The sequence below is a fragment of the Sinocyclocheilus anshuiensis genome, unplaced genomic scaffold (assembly GCF_001515605.1).
Source record: "Sinocyclocheilus anshuiensis isolate Anshui unplaced genomic scaffold, SAMN03320099.WGS_v1.1 scaffold1463, whole genome shotgun sequence".
NCBI lineage: Eukaryota > Metazoa > Chordata > Actinopteri > Cypriniformes > Cyprinidae > Sinocyclocheilus > Sinocyclocheilus anshuiensis.
The window spans coordinates 795,744-818,700 of NW_015536784.1; the positions used below are offsets into that span (position 1 = coordinate 795,744).

The 22,957-nt window shown below is 34.9% G+C and overlaps 1 protein-coding gene across 2 annotated transcripts in view; it reads left to right on the top strand.

Annotated features, from left to right (window-relative positions):
- LOC107655572 (anaphase-promoting complex subunit 1) overlaps nt 1–22,957 on the top strand; it is a 71,835-nt gene that overhangs the window by 21,407 nt on the left and 27,471 nt on the right. For both annotated transcript variants that reach the window (XM_016443099.1, XM_016443106.1), the window contains exons 17-30: nt 322–396; nt 1,337–1,602; nt 3,923–4,014; nt 5,303–5,451; nt 8,910–8,988; nt 10,714–10,750; nt 10,871–10,944; nt 11,478–11,656; nt 12,595–12,821; nt 13,675–13,793; nt 15,344–15,615; nt 18,346–18,580; nt 18,704–18,795; nt 19,583–19,717. In XM_016443099.1, the coding sequence (XP_016298585.1) occupies nt 322–396; nt 1,337–1,602; nt 3,923–4,014; nt 5,303–5,451; nt 8,910–8,988; nt 10,714–10,750; nt 10,871–10,944; nt 11,478–11,656; nt 12,595–12,821; nt 13,675–13,793; nt 15,344–15,615; nt 18,346–18,580; nt 18,704–18,795; nt 19,583–19,717 (2,031 nt within the window). The remainder of the gene's footprint in view (nt 1–321; nt 397–1,336; nt 1,603–3,922; nt 4,015–5,302; nt 5,452–8,909; nt 8,989–10,713; nt 10,751–10,870; nt 10,945–11,477; nt 11,657–12,594; nt 12,822–13,674; nt 13,794–15,343; nt 15,616–18,345; nt 18,581–18,703; nt 18,796–19,582; nt 19,718–22,957) is intronic.

A 22,957-nucleotide genomic window follows, 5' to 3' on the forward strand; every position in this document is an offset into this window, starting at 1 on the left:
TATTTTGTTGTGATTTTAATTAAATCAGAAATGTTGAAGATCTTATTTGCTTGCAAATGTTATATAATTAAGTTTAATAAATCAGTAAAAATTGATCTTTATTTTTCTATATTTATTATAACTTTATTTAAACAAAACTTTATCAAAACAAAATACTTTATTAAAACAACTCTATTTATTTAGCAAAAAAAACTATTACAACACTCTATTTATACAAAATTGTATTATATGATGGCTGATGGCTGACAGTGAAGTTTGCTATTGGTGAATGAAGCACTTGTCTGGCTTAAATGATCATTAACACAATTGGCATCTCCACAGCTTCATTTTGAAGTGCCTCTTTCTCCAGTAATAGCCCCTAAGAAGGCCCGTCCTGCTGACACGGGTTCGGATGAGGTGAGTGTCCGTAGACATGTCAAAGACCCTTGATCATCTAAACTCTTGTGTCATCTGATCATCTGTAGCCTAAGGCTGATGATACACGGGGCAACTTTGGCTAGTGTTGCCGTCAACGGGCAACCAGGTGATACACTGGGCCCACGACTGATCTAAAGTATCCAGATTGAAATTTGTTACCCATCCTCAGTGGGAAAGTGCCCAAGCAGCATTGCTCAAAAAAAGTTGCCTGGCAAAATTGCTCAGAAAGTTGCCCCGTGTATCATCAGCCTAACTGCTTAAAATGCATCTGTTGATTTGCATTTGTTTTATTACAGAAAGACCAATAAAGCTTACTGTATAGACTTCTGTTCGAAAGTTTTATTTTTAAGAAATTCACTTTTTTTTTTTTTTTTTCCATCAAGGACACCTTAATTTGACCAAAATTGATAGTAAAGACATTTACAATGTCACAAAGGATTTCAAATAAATGCTGTTCTTTTTCTTTAATTTCTATCCATCAAAGAGCCCTGAATGAAAATGTAACACTGTTTCCACAAAAATATTAATCAGCACAACTGTTTTCAACATTTATAATAATCAGAAATGTTTATTGCGCAGCAAATCAGCATATTAGAATGATTTCTGAAGGATCATGTGACACTGAAGACTGGAGTAATGATGCTGAAAATTCATTTTAAATTTATTTACATTTTAAAACGTATTCAAAACGAAAACAGTTCTTTTAAATTGTAATAATATTCCACAATTTTTACTGTATTTTTAATCAAATAAAAGCAGCCTTGGTGAGCTTAAGAGACTTTACAAGCATTATGTAATCTTACCGACCCCAAACTTTTGAACTGTAGTGTATATAGTGTATAATATGTATAAAAGTCCTTGCTGGTCTGCCCAGTTCCTTTGGTTTGTTGATATGGCTACAGCTGTTTGACATCAACAGGATTGGGGATACCTCAGATGCTCTGACTACCATTGGCAGGTTTCCATGCAACCTGCGTTTGCCGTTCAGGGTCTGGAGCCGGTGTGGCCCCCCGGTGGAGTGGATAACCACCAGTCAGCTCTGGGTTTAGAGTCGTCTGCCATGCTCTTTCCACACATCCCGGTGCTCTTCTACGTTCTGCATCTGCTCTACGAAGACCTGAAGCTGGACGAGCTGCAGCGGAGTGGGGCGAGAGCTCTGGTCGGTCTGCTGCAACAGCTGGCCAAGTAATTATTTATTTGTATTTTTTGGCCTTTTTATAGGAATCATAACAGTGGGTCAGACCTGAACTTGTTTTTACCTCCTGACTAACCAAGTAAAGTCACCCAACTCATCAAACCTCCCACTTCACAATATCAGTGCCGCTTTTCTTTGTGGCATATCCTAATTTTTGGATAGGTAGATAGCTGTAATGTATTTCATTGTTTAATAAAATGTGAAGTGCATGTTGTCATGTGGACATGAACAAAACAGCAGTGAGAGTTTAATTGGTTGCCGTTTGATGAACCTGTGTGGGTTTGAAATTTAAAAGCATTGTATTTTAATACACAAGACCAGATAAGGCTGTAATGATAATCCTCTATTGACTCTTTGCTTGTGCGTATTGTTTGGGCCTGTTGTTTGTAGGTCAGCTTTAGGGCTGGGTAATATTTATCTCAATATTTTTTAGTCTTTTGATGATATTGAATACATATCTCTATGCATTTAATTGCTCTAAAATGGTCTTTTTTTTTTGTCAGTCAGAAACCATCATTTCAACCAAATAATTCTTGAAACATGGCGCAAAATATGTCCCACAATTTTACAATTTAGTTTTAGAACTGGATAAATTGTCACTTTCATGTAATTTATTCTTCATTCTATCAATAATATTATATTTATGTAGTATATTTAATATATAGATATTATATTTATATTGTAATATATACTAATATAAAATATATTTAATATATTCCTTTATTTTATAAGTTACTATATATTTTATAACTTCTATCTTGTATTTTATAACTTCTAGATGCCATGTTTTCAGACATGTTTATATTCATTTTTAGACAACACAATACCAATGTTTTAACTTCAGAAGAGGTAAGAAATCATTATTTAGTGTAATAACCCTAATTTTCAATCACAACAAATGAAAACATTTGTTATTTTGACCAATTGTCATTTTCCGCAAAAAAAAAAGCTCAAAATGACAATATTTTTATTTGAAATTTTTAGAATCTTTATAGAATAAAACAAATTTTATAAAACGGATAGTTCCGGTCCTTGATTCTGATTGGTTGAGCCACGTTCGAAGCTGTTGTAAATTACTCTACAAACATACACCTTTGTTTACGTTTGTTACACTTTGTTGCAACCACAACTGACTCTGAGGAACTATATTGTTTGGTGGAAGAATACTGTTTTTATTAATATCATTACACTTTATTTGCTTTGTTTTATTTTGTGAAACCTTACTACGTATATGGAATAACCGTTTTATAAAAGCAATAATCCCCGTGAAGCCGTGGTTTACAGTGAATTTATAACAGCTAAGGGGGTTTTAGGCACTCCGCGGCTTCTTGGGGCTTATTGCTTTATTATCATTTTACTCAAACCCATACCTAGTAAATCCACAGAAACTGAGAATTGTCAAGTGGTCTCTTAATGTTTTCCATAGTTATATTCTTTTAAATTACGTATATATTTATGTATAATCAACATACTTATGTATTTCATATAGAGTCAAGTAGATGTTAAACCTAAGAGAAAAAAAAAAGTATAAGTATGGTTTTTAAATATACAAATTTCTACGATGTCCTGACAGAAGGTAATTTTGATACACCTAATTATTTTTTAAGCTTGCACAGATGTGTCTCTACTTGTCAACCTTGTCAGATATTTATAAATAAATTTAAATCGAGCAATATCAAAGTCATCCTTCATCTTGAAGGTCCTTTCATCATATTTAGCTTGCTATATGTCTAACCACACCACACAGGCTCTGTATGTTTTATTTGATTATTTTCTTTAACAAATCATGCTTATTTTTTTGTTCCACTCCCGTCAGATTTTCTTCAGTAGATGGAGCTGACAATCAGTTTGAAACCATCCTGTATTCTCAATTCATTCTTAACCAAAGATAGATTTATCATTTTATTCATTAATATTTGTAATGACAGTACACCTTTTCATATATCTGATGGTATTGACACATATTGACTGAGGTAAAAACCCATATTTTGTGAGAAACTGCCAGAAGCAGGAGGTCGTACCCAAAGATAGATCATGTTTAGAACCTGTATAGATGTAGCTAACTTTTTACTATTTACAAATAAAAAGCATGTTAAAATCATTGGTGAATACCACACTACTGTAGTTAGCATTAGTAACAAGTCTTGAGATGTACAGCCGTCAGACCACAGATCCCATTAATCATGCGGCGTGTTTAACTGTGCAGTATGAGTCATGCTCTGGTTTGGCTCTCATACTAGTTTTAGTGTATATATTGACCGCTTGATGACTCTTTTACCCACTAATCATTTTGTTCTCTCATTTCATTAGGGACCTGCAACTGGAGGATTTCATTGATCTGTACTGGCGCGATTACCCCTCATTCATCAAAACCTTCAAGGAGGCCTGCGTGATTGATCAAGGTACGAGGCCGATCAATGCAGTCGGGGCCCCTCATTAGCAGCTAAAGGCATTTCTATTCATTTACCAGACAGTGCTGACTTGCTAGGAGTTCGGCCAGATGTGCTTCTAGCCATGTTTAGGGTTTGAGTGACAGGCCTTGTTGCCATGGGGATTCTGTGGGTTGTTGACACGTAAAATAGACATGAAGTTTTATTTTTCAACTTCAAGACTTGAGGTTAAACAGCCATGAAAAGGTGTCGATGCATTTTCTATTGAAACACTAAGTTAGGGCAGGAAATATTTAAAGTCTTGTCTTGTATATTTTTGTGTATATGCAGCTGAACCAGTGTTATTTAGATATTATTCATATACTGTTCATTTTAATTACATTTATTTTAATTTCATTTTTAGTAGTTTTGTTATGCACTTTTTGTAATTTTGAGTAGTTTTGCCTTATTTTAAATACTACTATTTAGGCTTTTTTTTCAGTTCTAGTTTTTTTTTTTTTTTTTCAGTTAGTAAGTACTTGAACTTAAACTAAATGAATATTTGAAATTAGAAAATTAGAAAAAACTGATTTTTAACATTTTCATTTTTAAAACTACATTATTTATTGTTTAATTTATAATATTTTAATAATAGAATTTCTAATAATTATTGCATGCATCTTTTTAAAATGTATTTTGTCAGCTTTTTATAAATGTGTGAGGGAAAGTGCTTATTTTTAGATGCATTAACTAGTCATAAGTTAGTTTTTTCACAATTTTAATCATCTTCTGCTGTCTATTCCATGCACGATACCATTCAAATGTTTGGGGCCATTAAGATTTTTAATTATTTATTTATTTTTGAAAGAAATTAAATGTTTAAATTGATTACATTTAAATTTTTATTGTTTTGAAAAAAATTAATAATTAATAATGAATAATAATTTAATTAATAATTAGTATTGAATGAAAGAAATGTAATACTTGAGTCAATTTAATTCATCCTTGCCAAATAAAAGTATTACAATTCTTTAAAAAGTAATAACATTTTTTTTTTCAAATGTAATCAATTTAATGCATCCTTGCTGAATAAAATATATATTTATTTATATATTAAATAATTGCTGTCCTTTTGATCTTTCTATTCATCAAAGAATCCTGAAAAAATGCAACATGGTTTCCACAAAATTATTAAGCAGCACAACTGTTTTAATAATAATAATAATAATAATCTTACTGACCCTATAATCATTTTTTCTGCTCTTGCACAGTTTTACACTGCTGCCAAGTCTTTACATGTCATGTCTTTCATCATGCGCAGCTCAGATGGAGCTGATGACTTGGCCGGTGTTCCTGGACGGGGAGGCCCCGTGTGTGTTCAGCTGGCTCAGTCGCTGTCTGAGAGGGCAAGATGTGACGCCTTTTCCTTGTCTGCCCGGCATCTGTGAGAGAACCAAACTACTGGTGCTGGTAAGGACCCAAATCCTCCCTGTGCCACTGAATATGGTCTTCATGCCTGGATTTATAGGTGCAATCCAGCTGTATTCTACAAACCAGCTGACTCCTGAAAAATATAGGTGGTCACATCCTTCTCTAATTGTGACCCTGGAGCACAAAAGCAGTCTTAAGTCGCTGGGGTATATTTGTAGCAATAGCCAAAAATACATTGTATGGTTCAAAATTATCGATTTTTCTTTTATGCCAAAAATCATTAGGATATTAAGTAAAGATCATGTTCCATGAAGATATTTTGTAAATTTCCTACCGTAAATATATCAAAACTTAATTTTTGATTAGTAATATGCATTGCTAGGAACTTCATTTGGACAACTTTAAAGATGATTTTCTCAATATTTAGATTTGTTTGCACCCTCAGATTCCAGATTTTCAAATAGTTGTATCTCAGTCAAATATTGTCCGATCCTAACAAACCATACATCAATGGAAAGCTTATTTATTCAGCTTTGAGTCTCTCAAAGTCATAAATCTCATAACCAGTCATAAATCTCAATTTATGACTGGTTTTGTGGTCCAGGGTCACAATTGTTCTGCAGTCCGACCAGTTTAGTCCAATTCACAATTGCATGACTGTTATGAGAAGTTCTTTTAGTGAATCATTTAAAAAGCCTTCCAAAGTCAGTTTGACAAAACTCGATGAACTCATTGAATCAGTCAGAGCGGTTCTCTGACTCGATGTCCATCTCGAAATTAAGTGGTTTGTTAAAATGAGTGTTATTACTGACTGCTGACTGTTATACATTAATTTAGAGGATAGACTGCATTTAAATCTGATTTTCAATCCCAAAACAGTGTAGATACAGTTCAAAATATTTTATTTGAAGTTTCTTTTGCTCGCCGAGGCTGCATTAATATAATCAAAAATACAGTAAAAACAGTAATATTGTGAAAAACTATTACATTTTAATATAGCTGGTTTTTAAATGTATTGTAAAAACGAATTTATTCCTGAGATGCAAAGCTGAATTTTCAGCATCATTACTCCAGTCTTCAGTGTCACATGATCTTTCAGAGATTATTCTAATATTCTGGTTTACTGCTCAAGAAATATTTCTTGATCAATTTTTAAAACTGTTGTGTTGCTTAATATTTTTCTGGAAACCGTGATTCATTTTATTTTTCAGGATTCTTTGAAGAATAGAAAGTTCAAAAGAACAGTATTTATTAAAGAGAAATCTTTTGTGACATTATAAATGTATTTGCTGTCACTTTTGATCACGTTAATGCATCTATTCTAAATAAAAGTATTCATTTCTTTAAAAAAATCTAACTGACCCCAAACTTCTGAACGAGTGTTGGATGATGCCCAACAGGGGGAGCTAACAGTGAGCAGAGGAACCGGGTGTCGTGCCCTTAACTCACACACACACACGTTCTATGGAAATGTCAAGCAGTTAGATGGCAAAGTGCTGCAAGCTAATCATAATGACATTTCATGAGCACTGAGTCGTCCCTGGGCGTCCTGTGAGTGTGTACGTGAGCGGCACAGATGCCCCACCTTAATTAGTCCGAATCACTTGATAGGGCAGTATGAGGGGTGACGGGTGTCATGGTGTGTGTGTTTGTGCTGTACTTCCTTCCATCAGGCAAAGCGAAGTGACGCACAACCCCACCGAGGTGCTGACAAACCGTTACGCAATTATGGGCCATGTTTACCGTTCCTGTCCCTTAGATTAGAGTCCAGAACATTAGAGCATCCATTTTATCCCTCCATACTTACACTCCCACTGCCTCTCTCTCTCTCTCTCTCTCTCTCTCTCGTTTCCAGCCCCTTTCTTTCTCCCTATTATATTAGTGGTAATTGCTAAGGAAAGCATCAGCATTATTATGGCTCACGCAAAGAATTGTAGGTTTTTGAGGAGAGGTGTGACGTTCTTTTTCTAAGATATCAGACTTAAGATTTTCACCTGTTTGGACACTTAAACAGGTCAAATAGTCCCTTAGGCATTGAAGAAAGGACCCAAGCCATGTCTGTACTGACAAAAATTTGGTGTAGGATTTATATTAAAACAATTTTCACTCAAGAATTGCTGGTACATTTCCCAAAGAATTACAAAGAAAACACTTTGAATTAAACATGAAATCTTGAAGTAGAAGGACTAAGATAGTATTTTCTTGTAAAACATACTCTGGTAAACTTTTATGTACAAGTTTGAAAAACTTTTTTTATTTTTTGTAAAGTGTTGAGACCAGAATATTTACATTTACATTATATTTAGTCATTTAGCAGACGCTTTTATCCAAAGCGACTTACAAATGAGGACACTAAAAGCAGTCAAATCTAACAAAAGAGCAACAATATATAAGTGCAAATGACAAGTCCTGGTTAGCCTAACGCAGTACACGTAGCAAGGTCTATCTAGTCTCTGCCTTAGACTGTACATCCACAGTCTGTTCAGAAGTCTTAAAGTACTTGGCTGATGATATAAGCACTTGTGAGAAAGAACTAGTTGCTGGATGTGCCAAAATTTACCAGGGTATTAGTGGTTTCAAAAGTACTCAGAGTTTTGCTTAAGCCACTAGTAGTAAGCAAGGTCAACTTGGTCAATGAACAGATAACTGTTGTTTTAGTATTATTTATATACTGTTTATATACTATTTTGAATTAGCTTTATTTTGATATTTTTAGTTTTCATGATAATTTTAGTTTAATTTTTAGTAATTTTATGTGGTTTTGCCATTTTTAAAAAATATTTCTAAATAATTTAAATTTATTTTTGTTTCAGTTTTAGTTTTATTTGCGTTAATTTTAGAAGTTTCAGGTACTTTTGTAGTTCAACATAAACTTATTTTCATTAGATGGCGAGGCAAAAGTTTAACATTTTCATCTTATATTTGTATTTTATTTATTTTTGCTTTATTTCAGTTAACAAAATGTTTATTTTATTATTTTTTTTTTAGGTTTTATAGTTGATAGAAACCTGAACATCCGAGGTTGTGACTAAATCCTGCTTTATTTCTTCTCAGTTTAGCTTTATTTCACTTAATAAAATCAGTTTTAAAAGTTTCAGTTAACAACAAAAACATTGGAACAGATTTCGGGCCAATACAATAACCATAACTCCAAACTGTCTTCCTGCTTTATTTCTCAAGTGTATTTTGGTGATTTTGTCATTTTTATTAGTTTTTTTCCCCCCAAATAATTTACATTTCTCAGCTGCATTTGAAATTGATGTTCTGATTGAGCCGCATTACATGTGACCTGTGGTTATGATGCATGCAGTCATGCGTGTGGTTGATGACTGCGCTCCTGCGTCGCGTCATGATGAAACATGTTCATTCTCCCCTCACATGACCAGACGGAGCGACTGTCATGACAGCAGCAAACCAAAACCACACAGGTGCTGTCCCACTGCTAATACTAACTCTCTTTTTACTCCCTGTCCTCTTCCTCTCTGTCTGTCTCTCAGAGTTATGCCCTGTATGTGGTTGGAGATGAGGATGCGATCTCGACAAACATGTTGAAGTACCTCTCCAGGCTGTCAGCAGGTGGGTTAGAGGCTAATGAGAGGCTCTTGCTTGACTTCTTGTCAAGCATGTACACTAATAAGTAGGAGGATAAATTCATTTATTTATTACCCATATGGTAATTTGGATGCACAAATGTAGACGTTTTGGCCAATACTGATATCATACATTTTAAAACTAGATTGTTCATCAACAGTGAACCAGTTCGCCTAAATATTGAGACTAGACTAAACTGAAAATTAAATTTCTGTGTAACTCCATTGATTTTGCATGTGTTATTTTAGAATAGAGAAATAATTTTGCACATAAAATGCCTTTTACATTAAACACAATTTTTGTGTTTGAGTCATTCAAAAACTGTCCTATTAAATTAAATACAATAATTTATGTAAGAATGTTTTTAAGTGCGCAGAAGTTTGTTTGTGTTTCATGATTAAGGCCCAATGTTAGTGTTGCTCTAACTGCATATATAATATGATGGAATAGTCAAAAGATTTTTTAAATGTTTAACCAATCAAATTAATTGCAGTCAATTTACAAACATTTGTACATCACAAATATTTGTACATACAATTTATTTTAGACAGAGTCTGGGACAAAAACTCTTATTATCTGTTTCTGTTTATATATTTATATAATAATAATAATTATGAATATTGGGCTATACAGATTTTTTATTTTTATTTTTTTTATTTAATCATTTAGCAGACGCTTTAATCCAAAGCGACTTACAAATGAGGAGAACAATAGAAGCAATACGGATATATGTGCATCCTAAGTAGTACTATTGTTTTATATACTGATAGTTTTCATTGACGCTTATCAAATGATCAGTGTATTTTGCTGTTTATTTTTTATTTTTTTCGAACCTACACTACAATTCAAAAGTTTGAGGGCAGTAAATCATACTAATATGCTGATTTGCTGCTCAAGAAACATTTCTTATTATCAACGTTGAAAACAGTTGTGCTGCTTTATATTTGTGTGGAAACCATGATACATTTTTTTTTGTTTAGGGTGAATAGAAAGTTCGAAAGAACAGCATTTCTATCATGACAACTCTCGGAAGATTTTAGCATGGTAATGGATATGACAATGTTAATGTGTTTGGTCTTGGCGGAATAGATCTGTTGTTGTAGATTATTGCTGCTGCTGCTGCAAAGCAAGGAACTTGCTACTGCCAATACATACACCGATACGGTGCTGTGAGTATTTAAGACATACTGCTGCTACACAAATAGCAGGTGGAGCTGGGGAAGGGGGAGGGTTTCAGAGGAACTCTGAAAGCGCGCTGTGAAATGCTCTAGTGAATGCTAACCAGCCATTTAAATGTAAAGCAGCAAGCTCATTGGCTGTGTATGCAACATGTACCAATCAGCTTGTGCCAAGTAGTTTAACGCTGTGAATATCATCAGTTTGCATTAAGGACCCATCAGCCTGCACCATCTAGAGTTTCATGACAGAACTTGGCATTTATTTGAAATAGAAATCTTTTGTAATATTAAAATGTCTTTATTGTCACTTTTGATCAATTTAATGCATCCTTGCTGAATAAAAGTATTTATTTCTTTAAAAAAAAAAAAAAAAGCTTACTGGCCCTAATCTATTGAATGGTAGTTTATATTTTATTTTATTGTTATATTTTATTTTTTCATATTCTAGCTGGTCAAGTACATTGGATAATGCGAAAATGAATAGGTGAGTGTATCCTTATTGTTTTAACATTTTTGGTCCATGTTTTCGCAGGGCAAAAGAAAAACACGAGTGATCCTTTTCTGAGAAGGTACCTATGGTTTATGATTATTGTCATGTGCCTTATGTTTGTTTTTCTAGATAAGTCTCAGCTCATAAATACTAGTCAGCTGATTCTCCAGTGCGTTTGATTGTGGGGTGTGTTTCACAGGCAGAGCAGCGTGAAGCCCGCACCTTCGTCTGGATGCCTGGCTGAGAAGCTGGTGGTGTGGTTGACCTCTGCAGGTCAGTGACACAATCAACACAAGTACACACCTGCAAGTATGATTGCTTGGCCAACACATTGCAAGTCCCATACATAACATGCAGTACTCAGTACCTCGGTACTCAAGGGGGCTATAAAGTTTCCTTCAGATGTCATTAATTAAAATCGTTATTTCAGATAAGCTAGCTATAAACATGTAAACAGTTCAACTTTAACTTGCTTAGCATGATTATGTTGCTATGCCATGGCAGTAGTTTACCTGAAAGACAGAAAAATTCAGTGCGTACCTCCATTTGGACATTTCGAAAAGCAACAAGTAAAATTTAATTTGCATTCACGTACATGTGAAGTATGTTTTATGCCTTATATCAGACTCACTGTCCTTCTAAAGCCACTAAATTTCTATTAAATTTAGCTTTGTGTAGATCAGAGTCCTGCACGCCTTTGTTGGTTTACCTTAGTTTACATTAGATTAGATATATAAGATCTTTATATCCTGTCACGAGGGGTGTGTGACTACACACTATTTTACATGCTTGTTTTTTTACCTCAGGATTTACATTGAAGGATCTGGAGTCGGTTCCGTTTGGTGTGGCTCTGCCAATCAGAGACGCCATCTACCAATGCAGAGAGCATCCCTGCTCTGATTGGTCTGAGGAGGTCTGCGCTCTGATTGGGCGACAGGACCTGACTAAACAAGCTCACAAAGTGACCCTTGCCAATCGTAAATCGGTAAGAAAGTGAATTGGTTGTATAGGAACAAGTTCTTACTTTGCCATTTTAATTGTATTATTATTGTTTTATTATGAAAAGTGAAAATATATTAATATTTATAAATACTGTAATGAGTACTAATAAATTTGAATTAGCTTTTATATGTTCAGTTTTTTATTTGAAGTTTAGTTTAATTTCGTAATCTTTGGTGATGTGCTTTTGTAATTTTCATTCATTTTAGTGTTTTTTTGTTTTTATTTTTATGTTGCTTTATTTTTCAGTTTGAGTAATTTTAGTACTTTTTTTAAGGTCATGTTTTTCATCTAATATTTTATTTTATTTCAGCTTTATTTCAATTACCGAAAATGATTTTTTAATAATGTTCAACATAGTTTCAGTTAACAGTAGCAACACTGTTTATTACTAGATAAAATGTGAACTATCCTGTATTAAGACAATAGTAAAATAGTTTATCATATAAGACAAAAACATTTTACAAAAAGGTGTCTGACTATTTTAACTGTTGGCGTTGCTTTCATTTTTATCGTGCTTCTAATTAAAAATGAACTTATATTATTCATGTGTTCACACTCACTTGCATATTTATTATCATACAAAGTGTCAAATAGAAACCTAGGGCACTTAGCAGGGGGTCAAAACAGATTTCTAAAGCTATTTTTGGCTTTCCAAAAACAATGTTGAATTATTGTCTCCTGGATGGTGGCAGTGCTGAAAATAACTCCCGTCCCCAGTTAAAACAACTACTGTCTGAATAGGGCTGAAAACTTGAATATGGTATTTAAGACGGGTATTATCTAGTTTTGAATGTGTAATTACTGTAATTATGATATGAAGTGAATACTGCATTATAAAGTAATTATAAAAGAACTGAATTGTCCACACTCAAGGACAATGTAGTTTCATTGTACATTCAGTGTTGTTTGTGTTTTCCCTAGACTGTGGGTCTGAATGTTATGCTTGAGCCGCCAGTGACCAGTGAGGCCGATGAGGAGGAGGACGGTATGACAGACCTGCACCCAGAGGTGACGGGGCTGATCTGGAGTCAGGATCTGAGGGTACAGGAGGTCCGCCGTCTGCTCCAGAGCTCCAGACCCATCCGGGTCAATGTGCCCCACCTGCCTGAAGTCAGTGACCATGAGTACATAGAGGAGAAAGAGAACAAGTGAGCATACTCAGTCTGATACTTCTGCACACTCTTAAAACTAAAGGTTCTTTATTGGCATCTATAGGGTCTTTCGCACCACAGGAACCTTTTCATAGTACCAGAACTAATTGTGGAACTACCCATGGTTCCATTACGAACCTTTAACATCCACAGAAACTTTCAATTCCACAAAAGGTTCTTTAGATTAGAAAATGGTTTGGTTCACAGAAAGGTTCTTTGGGGAACCAAAGACGGCTCTTCTATAGCATTCACTCTTAAAAATAAAGGTTCTTTATTGGCATCTATGGTTCCATGAAGGACATTTATCATCCATGGAACCTTTCCGTTGAACAAAAAATTCTTTATACAAAAGGTTTTCAAAAGTTTTTTTTTTCTTTCTTGCGATGCCATAGAAGAACCAGTTTTGGTTCCCCAAAGAACATTGCATAAAAGAACCGATTTTCCTTAGTGTGAAATACATTTTACAAATCTAAAGAACTTTTTTCACTATGTAGAACCTTTTGTGCAATGGAAAGATTCCATCGATGCCAATAAAAAAACTTTTTTTTTAAGTGTATTGTGGAAAAAGGTTCTTCAGATTAGAAAAAAATGCTTCTGTTGGAACCGTTCACAGAAACCCAAAATTATTCTTCTGTGGCTTCACTGTGGCCAAAACCCCCTTTATTTTTAAGATTGTTGCTGTGAAAATGTGCTTTTTGAACCTTTATTTTTACGAGCGTAGGTTTCTGTAAGAACTAAGTTAAGAAAGTAAACACAAATGTGCTGAAATACACCCTGGAAGTGTTCTTTTCTAAATCTGCGCCCTTCTCTACACTTAAATTCAGCATTGCTCTTCTTATTTTTGTTGCAGGCTGCTGCAGTTGTGCCAGCGCACTATGGCTCTTCCGGTGGGACGGGGACTCTTTACTCTTTTCTCATACCATCCTGTGCCAACCGAACCACTCCCTGTGCCCAAACTCAACCTGACTGGTACTCTCATAAACCACCGCCCATGCTTTTGAAGTGTCCTAATGAATAGTTTTAAAGGGCTAGCAAACAGTTTTTAAGAGCTCTGTTGAATTTCGTTTGGAAGTAACTGTGCCCAGACGTTGCAAACCTTTCCCACCACAGCGTTATGTCTTTCACTCTATCTTCAACAATTTCATGTCAGTTAAAGAGAAAAAACGTTTGCCCAGGACCCTCAGTGGTCTTTGCTGTCTTCTAAGGCAAGCATCACCATTGCTCATATGTAGGTATTTGAACAACGAAGATATCATTTCAATTTTGGGTGGGCTTTTTCAACTTGGACTAAGTAACTACCTATAAACGACCCAGAATGCCCTAGCAACTGCATAGCAACACCCTGGCGACCACACTCAAAAAATATTAGAAAATTTAAGATTTATGCATTTGAATTGCATATAAAATTTCCATTTTAACATGAAATATTAAACTTAATGCGATTCGTATTTGTCAGTCATACATGAATGAAACGGGTGAGAAACCGGTAAGATTTCTGCACCATGCAAAAACTGCTGGCAAAAAAATGATGGCATTTTTGCATCTGATTTTTGATTTGATATTACTTAAAGAATTAATGTTTTCAAAATGCATTTCTTCAAACAGCTTAGAATCATAATAAATCTGGTCATTGTGAAAACAATTCAATGTATTTGGTTAAAATGTATGAACATTGTGAAAATATGGCTTGCTGTGGAATAAGCAATCTTCAGTTATTTAATGTGAGATTGAAATGATTTGGATTTATTGATGATACATATATAAACATGGTTATTGTGTATTTAAAGGGGTCCTATTATGCTCTTTTACAAAGTCTTAATTTTGTTTTGGGGGTGTACTAGAACAGGCTCTCATACTAGGTTGTTCGAAAAACACATTATTTTTCACATATTTTACATGATTACAACACCTCTCTCCCCAGTCTGGCATGAATGGCTCGAATAGTTTCTTTTTTCAAATGAAGGCCCGCCTTCTGAAATACGAAATGTGCTGTGATTGGTTAGCTGGGCCAGTGTGTGTTGTGATTGGTTTGATGCTCAAACAGCAACATTACAGACTAACTAAAGTTGAAAAAAAGAAAGGTGAAAAAGCATAATAGCACCCCTTTAAAACAGATCCAGTTTTTTAGTACTTTTGCAGAAATCTGACCTGTTTCTTACCCGTTTCATTAATGTATGACTGTATGTATTACATTAATTTATTAGTTTAAAACTGTAATCGAAATGGACGGAAATTTTATTTGCAATTACATAAGTACATAAATCTTCAATTTAAGCCTAATTATTTTTTAACTGCACCCACAAGTGCAAAATGGCAATTTTAGTTAATGCTTTATAGTAGCATTTTTATTGAAAAACCTCTTCCTCTGTAATTTACTAGCTAAAGGGCACTAAAATGCTGCCTTTTTATGTCTTTCCTCACTTTCCCACCATTTTTTTATTTTGTACGTTATTTTTGCTGAACCCAGCAAACAATTCAATGTGAATAATGTCCCTTCTCTTTTGTCTACTCCACCCCAGGCCGCGCTCCTCCCAGGAACACCATGGTGGACCTGAACAGCGGTAACATCGATGTGCCACCCAACATGACCTGCTGGCCCAGCTTTCATAACGGAGTGGCGGCTGGCCTTAAGATCGCCCCTGCCTCTCAGGTGGAATCTGCCTGGATTGCATACAACAAACCCAAAAGTGCTGACCTGGCCAATGAATACGCCGGTTTCCTCATGGCCCTGGGCCTCAATGGCCACCTCACTAAACTAGCAACACTTAACATCCATGACTACCTCACCAAGGTCAGTTACAGCCTCAGTTGGGTGCTTATGTTGATTGTAGTCTTTATGAACTTCAATAATGAGTTTTAGGTATAGAAAATGACCCTCCAATGAACGTGGGCAACAGGATATGATGTCACTCTACATGGTCCAGGGATATTTTATTATTATTTATAACATAGTATTATATATAATAATTATAAGTTTTAGTAGTTTTTAATTAATATATAAAATAATTATTTTGAATTTTTTTTATTACTTTTTATTATTATATTTCTATTTTTTATAATAAAGAATAATTTTAAAATAAATTAATTTTAGTTTATTTTAGTATTTTTGTCATTTTTATTAGTAATATTAAAAGAAGGTTTAATTAATTTTTTATTTCAGTTTTAGTTTGTATTTATTTCCAATATTCCAATATTTTAGTGCTTCAACTCAAGCTTACTATTAGTTTTTCATCTAATATTTTTCATTTAATTTATATCCGATTACATCCAATATTTCAACTAGCAAAAAAGTTTTTGTGGTAGTTAATAGTTTTAGTTTCCGCTAATGGTCATATTAATGTATAGCACACACAAACGTGATTTATTTGATATCATGAATGATAATATTTATAGACAACATTTTGTTATTAGTCAGCATACAGATTATTTTTATGTAATATAAACATATTATAAAATATGATTATATATGTATAATTATATTAAAATTGTATAATTATAATCATACATATACAAATTTTATAAATGTAAAATTGTATCATAAATTCATGTTGTAATTTCCAAAATATTATAATTGAAGTTATATCCATTTTATTTCAGTTAACAAGAATATTTTAATAGTTTTAGTTAGTGATGATAACCTTTGGGTCCACACTCTTTGTGAAAAGTAAAGTAGACAAACATGTGAAACGAGCATACTACCTAGGCTGGCGACTTTTCACAAATACTAGGTAAAGTCTCATAATTTAATATAGATATGTTAATTTACATATTATATTAATTTACACTTTTTGGTTTGGTCCTACGGCCCTGTTTTTTTAATAAACACTGCATTTGCAAGCATATCGATGCAAGTGAAACACAAAATCTTGTGTGACCACCTGTAAGACATCGGCAGATGTTTGCTAAAGATGGCCCAGATAACCAATCCCATACAGCATGTGACGAATCCAAACATTCAGGTGTAGCTAACAGGATGATTCATCTTAGATTACGTGAGTCACCTGCGCTTATCTATAATGCAGATCTAGGTGGGAATCAGGAGTTTGCGGGCGATGTTAATTCAAGTGGTTATTCAGAGGAACAAAACGAAACCAATTTGGCATAATGACTTTTATTGGAATTGAAGAGGTTATTAAGAAAAGTTAGGTTTTGCTTAATAAGAATTGGACACTCGGTGATGAAGTGCACTGCAGAAGTGGGTTTGAAGTCGAATATATTTTTTAAGGCCAAGATGGCATCTTTCCTCCTAATGGACCCTCAGTTCATAGAGGCTCTTCCTGAAAATCAAACCTCTCTTCCTCCTCCTCCTCCTCTTCGTAATTTTCCTATCTCGCTGTTTTTAGCATCGGAGCTGTCAGGTTTGCATGTTTTCTGGGGTTTTTGCTCTCATCCTGTTGTTTTTCTCACATGAAAGGCAAACGTAGAGCTGAGTTTCATTCTGACAGTTCACAGGGCAGTAACGTGTGCTGCTCTCTCATTTCCAGTCAGGCCAGGCTTTGTTGATACTTTCTGTGGTCGCTGAGCGTATCTGTAATCTATAAGATATATCGAGCCTTTAGCTAGCTTGGTGTTTACACTGCCCGCTCTCACACTGAGATCTGCGGCCGGGCTTTCTAGTCTCTGGTAGTACTCCTGACGATTTTACAAGACTCTGGTAGAAAAACATCCTGTTTTACTTCATGCACATGTAAGAATGAATGAGTGAGTTTAATGAATGAATAAAGTGTTAATGTGAGTACCAAGGTTGCACAGCTCACTGTAAATCCATTCTGTGCTTGAATGGAGAGAGATTGCTGTTTGAACTTTTAGTCAGATCATGAAATATGGACACACTGACTCTGCCCAACTCTCTGCTGCCTGCATAGGGACAGTGTCCAACTGTAATTGAACCTCAAGTGACTGATTGGGAGCGCTCTACATAGGCAGCAACTTGTACATCACATAAATCTTCATGCAAAAGGCACTGGAGACTCAACTCTAGCATGTTGCTAATCTAACTTTTGCAGTGTTTGGGAAGATGCGGGTTATTGCTGCTAATATATAATAACTGTGAGCTGTGGTATTGGATTAGCATTCCATGATGTGGTGAGAATCACATTAATGCATAGTACATGGCACAAATATGGGGCAAACATTTTATTTATTTTATTTCATGAATGATATAATTATATATTTATATTCATATTTATAGATTTATTTTATATTTTAAAGACGTATATATTTATATGAATATTTATTAATAATTATAATCAACATTTTGTTATTAGTCAACATATTTTTAAATAAGTATAATGTAAATATTTATGATTTTATTGTATTAAAATATAAAGATTTAATCAATCTAAAAGTTGTATCATATATAATTTTTTAAAAATAATTTAATTATATCGTGATATTTATCATTTTGTTTTTGTAATAATGTGTTTTATAAAACTTTTTTACATATTATAAATTAATATATATATTTTATTATTATTTTTTGGTCTTAATGTTTTTTTTTTTCTTGTCTCCTCTGACTCAGGGTCACGAGATGACGAGTATCGGGCTGCTGTTGGGTGTTTCTGCTGCCAAACTGGGCACCATGGACATGTCCATCACCCGTCTGCTAAGCATCCACATTCCCGCGCTCCTGCCGCCCACCTCCACAGAGCTGGATGTGCCTCACAGCGTGCAAGTGGCCGCTGTGGTCGGCATCGGTCTGGTTTACCAGGGCACCGGTCACCGGCACAACGCAGAGGTGTTACTGGCAGAGATCGGTTCGTGTGTATGATGGCGTCAAATGAAACGAGCTGTTCTCAGTTGTGCTCGTTCATGATTGAATTGTTGAGTTTAGTGTCATATCTGAGTCTGTAACAGCTGTGTGTTGTGTTGTTCCCAAGGACGTCCACCTGGTCCTGAGATGGAGTACTGTACGGATAGGGAGTCCTACTCCCTAGCAGCAGGACTGGCACTTGGCATGGTCTGCCTGGGAGTGAGTGTGTTTCCAAAGCATTTTGTGAATTGTATCCTGTTCCATGCATAGTAAGCAACCAGCTTGGAGGAGCACAATGGTAAAATAAAATCCCTAAATTAACCACTTTTCCCACAGAACTAAAAATTAACACACACTATCATTATTTTCTTTAGTCATGTGCAGTGTGTACATGTGCAGTGTGCAACTTCTCAAAAATGTGTTTTAGTCTTTCTGAAGTAGTATTTTTTAGTAAAAGCAATATAATGTTATGTTATATATTTTTAATTCAATGTATTTTATTAAAAATATATAAATATAAAATAAATATAGCAGTATAGTATATAAAAATATTAAAAAAATATATTATATATATAATATAAAAATGATATAATTTTATTTTGTAATATCATACAGTAAAATTGATCATTGAAGAATTGAATTGAGCAAAAATAGATGCAGAATAAATATTTGAATTTAAGGAAGTAGAATTCAAATAGAATAAGATTTAAATAAAATTATAAAATTGATCTAAGCTGCTTTTAATATAGTGGGTAATATTTGGTGTGAATTACCCATAAACACATTTTCATGCACACAAATTAGGGGCTATTTCCAAAATAAAACTGATTATATGAGTAATATTTAAAATCAAATGCCATCTGCAGTAATTTGTTTTAATTTGTATTTTGCAGTAGTGGTGTCTATTATGAAAAGCATGCAAACTCCTTCAGCAAAAGCATGCATTGTGTGGGAACCAGAATTATTCCCACGCTGACCCAGCTGTTTGCTCTCTGCTTCTCTGCAGCATGGCAGTAACCTGATCGGGATGACTGACCTGAACGTGCCTGAGCAGCTCTATCAGTATATGGTGGGAGGTCATCGGCGCATGCATGCTGGCATCAACAGAGAGAAACACAAGTCTCCCAGCTATCAGATCAAGGTGGAGTCATGACATAACCATCAAAGAGCTTTGATTCATCTGGAGATTTCTATATGCTGAGAATGATGCCACACCTCTCATGTGGTCGTGTTTGACAGTTTAAATTATCGTATGAGCAAGCAAGGGTTGTTCAGAACACAATGCTTATGCTGCTGAGATAGTCTGCTGCATACTATTTATCTGGTGCTGTGAACAGTATGTAACAATAAACAAAAGTATGCTGAAATTTCAAATGTCCCAGTTTAAAAAAAAATGTATATATATATATATAATAGGACTGCCCCCTAATAGTCGACCAGAAGAGGCTTGGTCGACCAAAAATTTTTTAGTTGCTTAGTCGCAGCATCACCCGTCTGCTAAGCATCCACATTCCCGCGCTCCTGCCGCCCACCTCCACTGAGCTGGACGTGCCTCACAGCGTGCAAGTGGCTGCTGTGGTCGGCATTGGCCTGATTTACCAGGGCACCGGCCACCGGCACAATGCAGAGGTGTTGTTGGCAGAGATCGGTTAGTGTGTGTGTGTGTTGGCATGAAATAAAATGAGCTGCTGTTCTCATTTGTGCTCATTCATGATTGAATAATTATTTAAGGGTCATATCTGAGCCTGTAACAGCGGTGTGTTGTGTTGTTCCCAAGGACGTCCACCTGGTCCTGAGATGGAGTACTGTACGGATAGGGAGTCCTACTCCCTAGCAGCAGGACTGGCACTTGGCATGGTCTGCCTGGGAGTGAGTGTGTTTCCAAAGCATTTTGTGAATTGTATCCTGTTCCATGCATAGTAAGCAACCAGCTTGGAGGAGCACAATGGTAAAATAAAATCCCTAAATTAACCACTTTTCCCACAGAACTAAAAATTAACACACACTATCATTATTTTCTTTAGTCATGTGCAGTGTGTACATGTGCAGTGTGCAACTTCTCAAAAATGTGTTTTAGTCTTTCTGAAGTAGTATTTTTTAGTAAAAGCAATATAATGTTATGTTATATATTTTTAATTCAATGTATTTTATTAAAAATATATAAATATAAAATAAATATAGCAGTATAGTATATAAAAATATTAAAAAAATATATTATATATATAATATAAAAATGATATAATTTTATTTTGTAATATCATACAGTAAAATTGATCATTGAAGAATTGAATTGAGCAAAAATAGATGCAGAATAAATATTTGAATTTAAGGAAGTAGAATTCAAATAGAATAAGATTTAAATAAAATTATAAAATTGATCTAAGCTGCTTTTAATATAGTGGGTAATATTTGGTGTGAATTACCCATAAACACATTTTCATGCACACAAATTAGGGGCTATTTCCAAAATAAAACTGATTATATGAGTAATATTTAAAATCAAATGCCATCTGCAGTAATTTGTTTTAATTTGTATTTTGCAGTAGTGGTGTCTATTATGAAAAGCATGCAAACTCCTTCAGCAAAAGCATGCATTGTGTGGGAACCAGAATTATTCCCACGCTGACCCAGCTGTTTGCTCTCTGCTTCTCTGCAGCATGGCAGTAACCTGATCGGGATGACTGACCTGAACGTGCCTGAGCAGCTCTATCAGTATATGGTGGGAGGTCATCGGCGCATGCATGCTGGCATCAACAGAGAGAAACACAAGTCTCCCAGCTATCAGATCAAGGTGGAGTCATGACATAACCATCAAAGAGCTTTGATTCATCTGGAGATTTCTATATGCTGAGAATGATGCCACACCTCTCATGTGGTCGTGTTTGACAGTTTAAATTATCGTATGAGCAAGCAAGGGTTGTTCAGAACACAATGCTTATGCTGCTGAGATAGTCTGCTGCATACTATTTATCTGGTGCTGTGAACAGTATGTAACAATAAACAAAAGTATGCTGAAATTTCAAATGTCCCAGTTTAAAAAAAAATGTATATATATATATATAATAGGACTGCCCCCTAATAGTCGACCAGAAGAGGCTTGGTCGACCAAAAATTTTTTAGTTGCTTAGTCGCAGAAAAAAAAATATCCACAGGCGAAAGTCACGCAGTTCGTGACGGACAGATCGTTAACGGCTAGTCTATGGTAATACAGTAGCCTACATCAGGCAGGACATCCAAACGCTCACCTATCATTCATCCACAACAAATATAGCTTATCATCTGAAATATGTAAGTATTAGCAACTTTACATGACCACTCAATCTAATGTTAGGCTAACCTAGAAAAATGTGCGCTATTGAAGTGTCTGTGTGGAGTGTAGAAGCGCGCTCACTGCAGGACAGATGGAGGCGCCGGTGCGGTCACTTGCTCTTTAAATACTCCGTCATTTCTGGTCATACAGATAAGAGTAATACATCTTTTGAATCTGTAAAGACTCTAAGTTTATTTATGTGCACTCACAATAACAACAAAACATTGCGCTTTTGTAAAATAATGAAAGCAAACAGGATGTGCTTTCTGCCGTCGCGGTCTCCGTGAACTTGAGCGCAAAACTCCGTGTATGCTTGCCTTACAGACATAGAAAAAATATATCAATAAAGAATGAAATGTACGGTGGCCGAGAGAGCTCAACGCGCTGCAAATAGAAAAAACACCTGCAAATTAAGAAAACAACTTCATCAATTTGACAACACATACGCTGCAAATGCTCACAACACAACCCAATAAAGAAACGCACTGCAAATACTATTCTTTATTTGGCTGTGTTGTGAGCATTTGCAGTGCGTTTCTTTATTTGTTTGCGTTGTGAGAATTTGCAGCACTTGCTGTCAAACTGATGAAGATGTTTTCTTGATTTGCTGGTGCTTTTTCTATTTTCATGTGTTTTCTGAAGTTGCAGCACGTTGAGCTCTCTCAGCCAGTGTAGAAATGTCTACTTTCAAATTAACCAAATCAAATAGAAAACATATATTCTCGGATTATGTAATCCGTATGAAACATACAGGCGCATCTGCGGAGATGACGAGTTACGTTGACTTAATCTCTTAAACCGAAAACAAAAAAGCAGTAGCCTAGTTTATCAATGAATTATTCAAATGTTAATGCAGCCTCCTTAACTGTTTTTCCCTGACACATTCATAATCATTAGCTTCTGTGGTGCGCTGTGGCAAGCTTTATGTGTGTGCATGAGTGCTTATTAGGCTATGTAGGCAGTTATAGGCTCATTATAATGATTTAAATTGTTTGTTAATAAATGTGCGATTAGTCGACTAATGCTTAAAATGAACGACTACTAGTTGACCAGAAAGATCTTTAGTCGGGG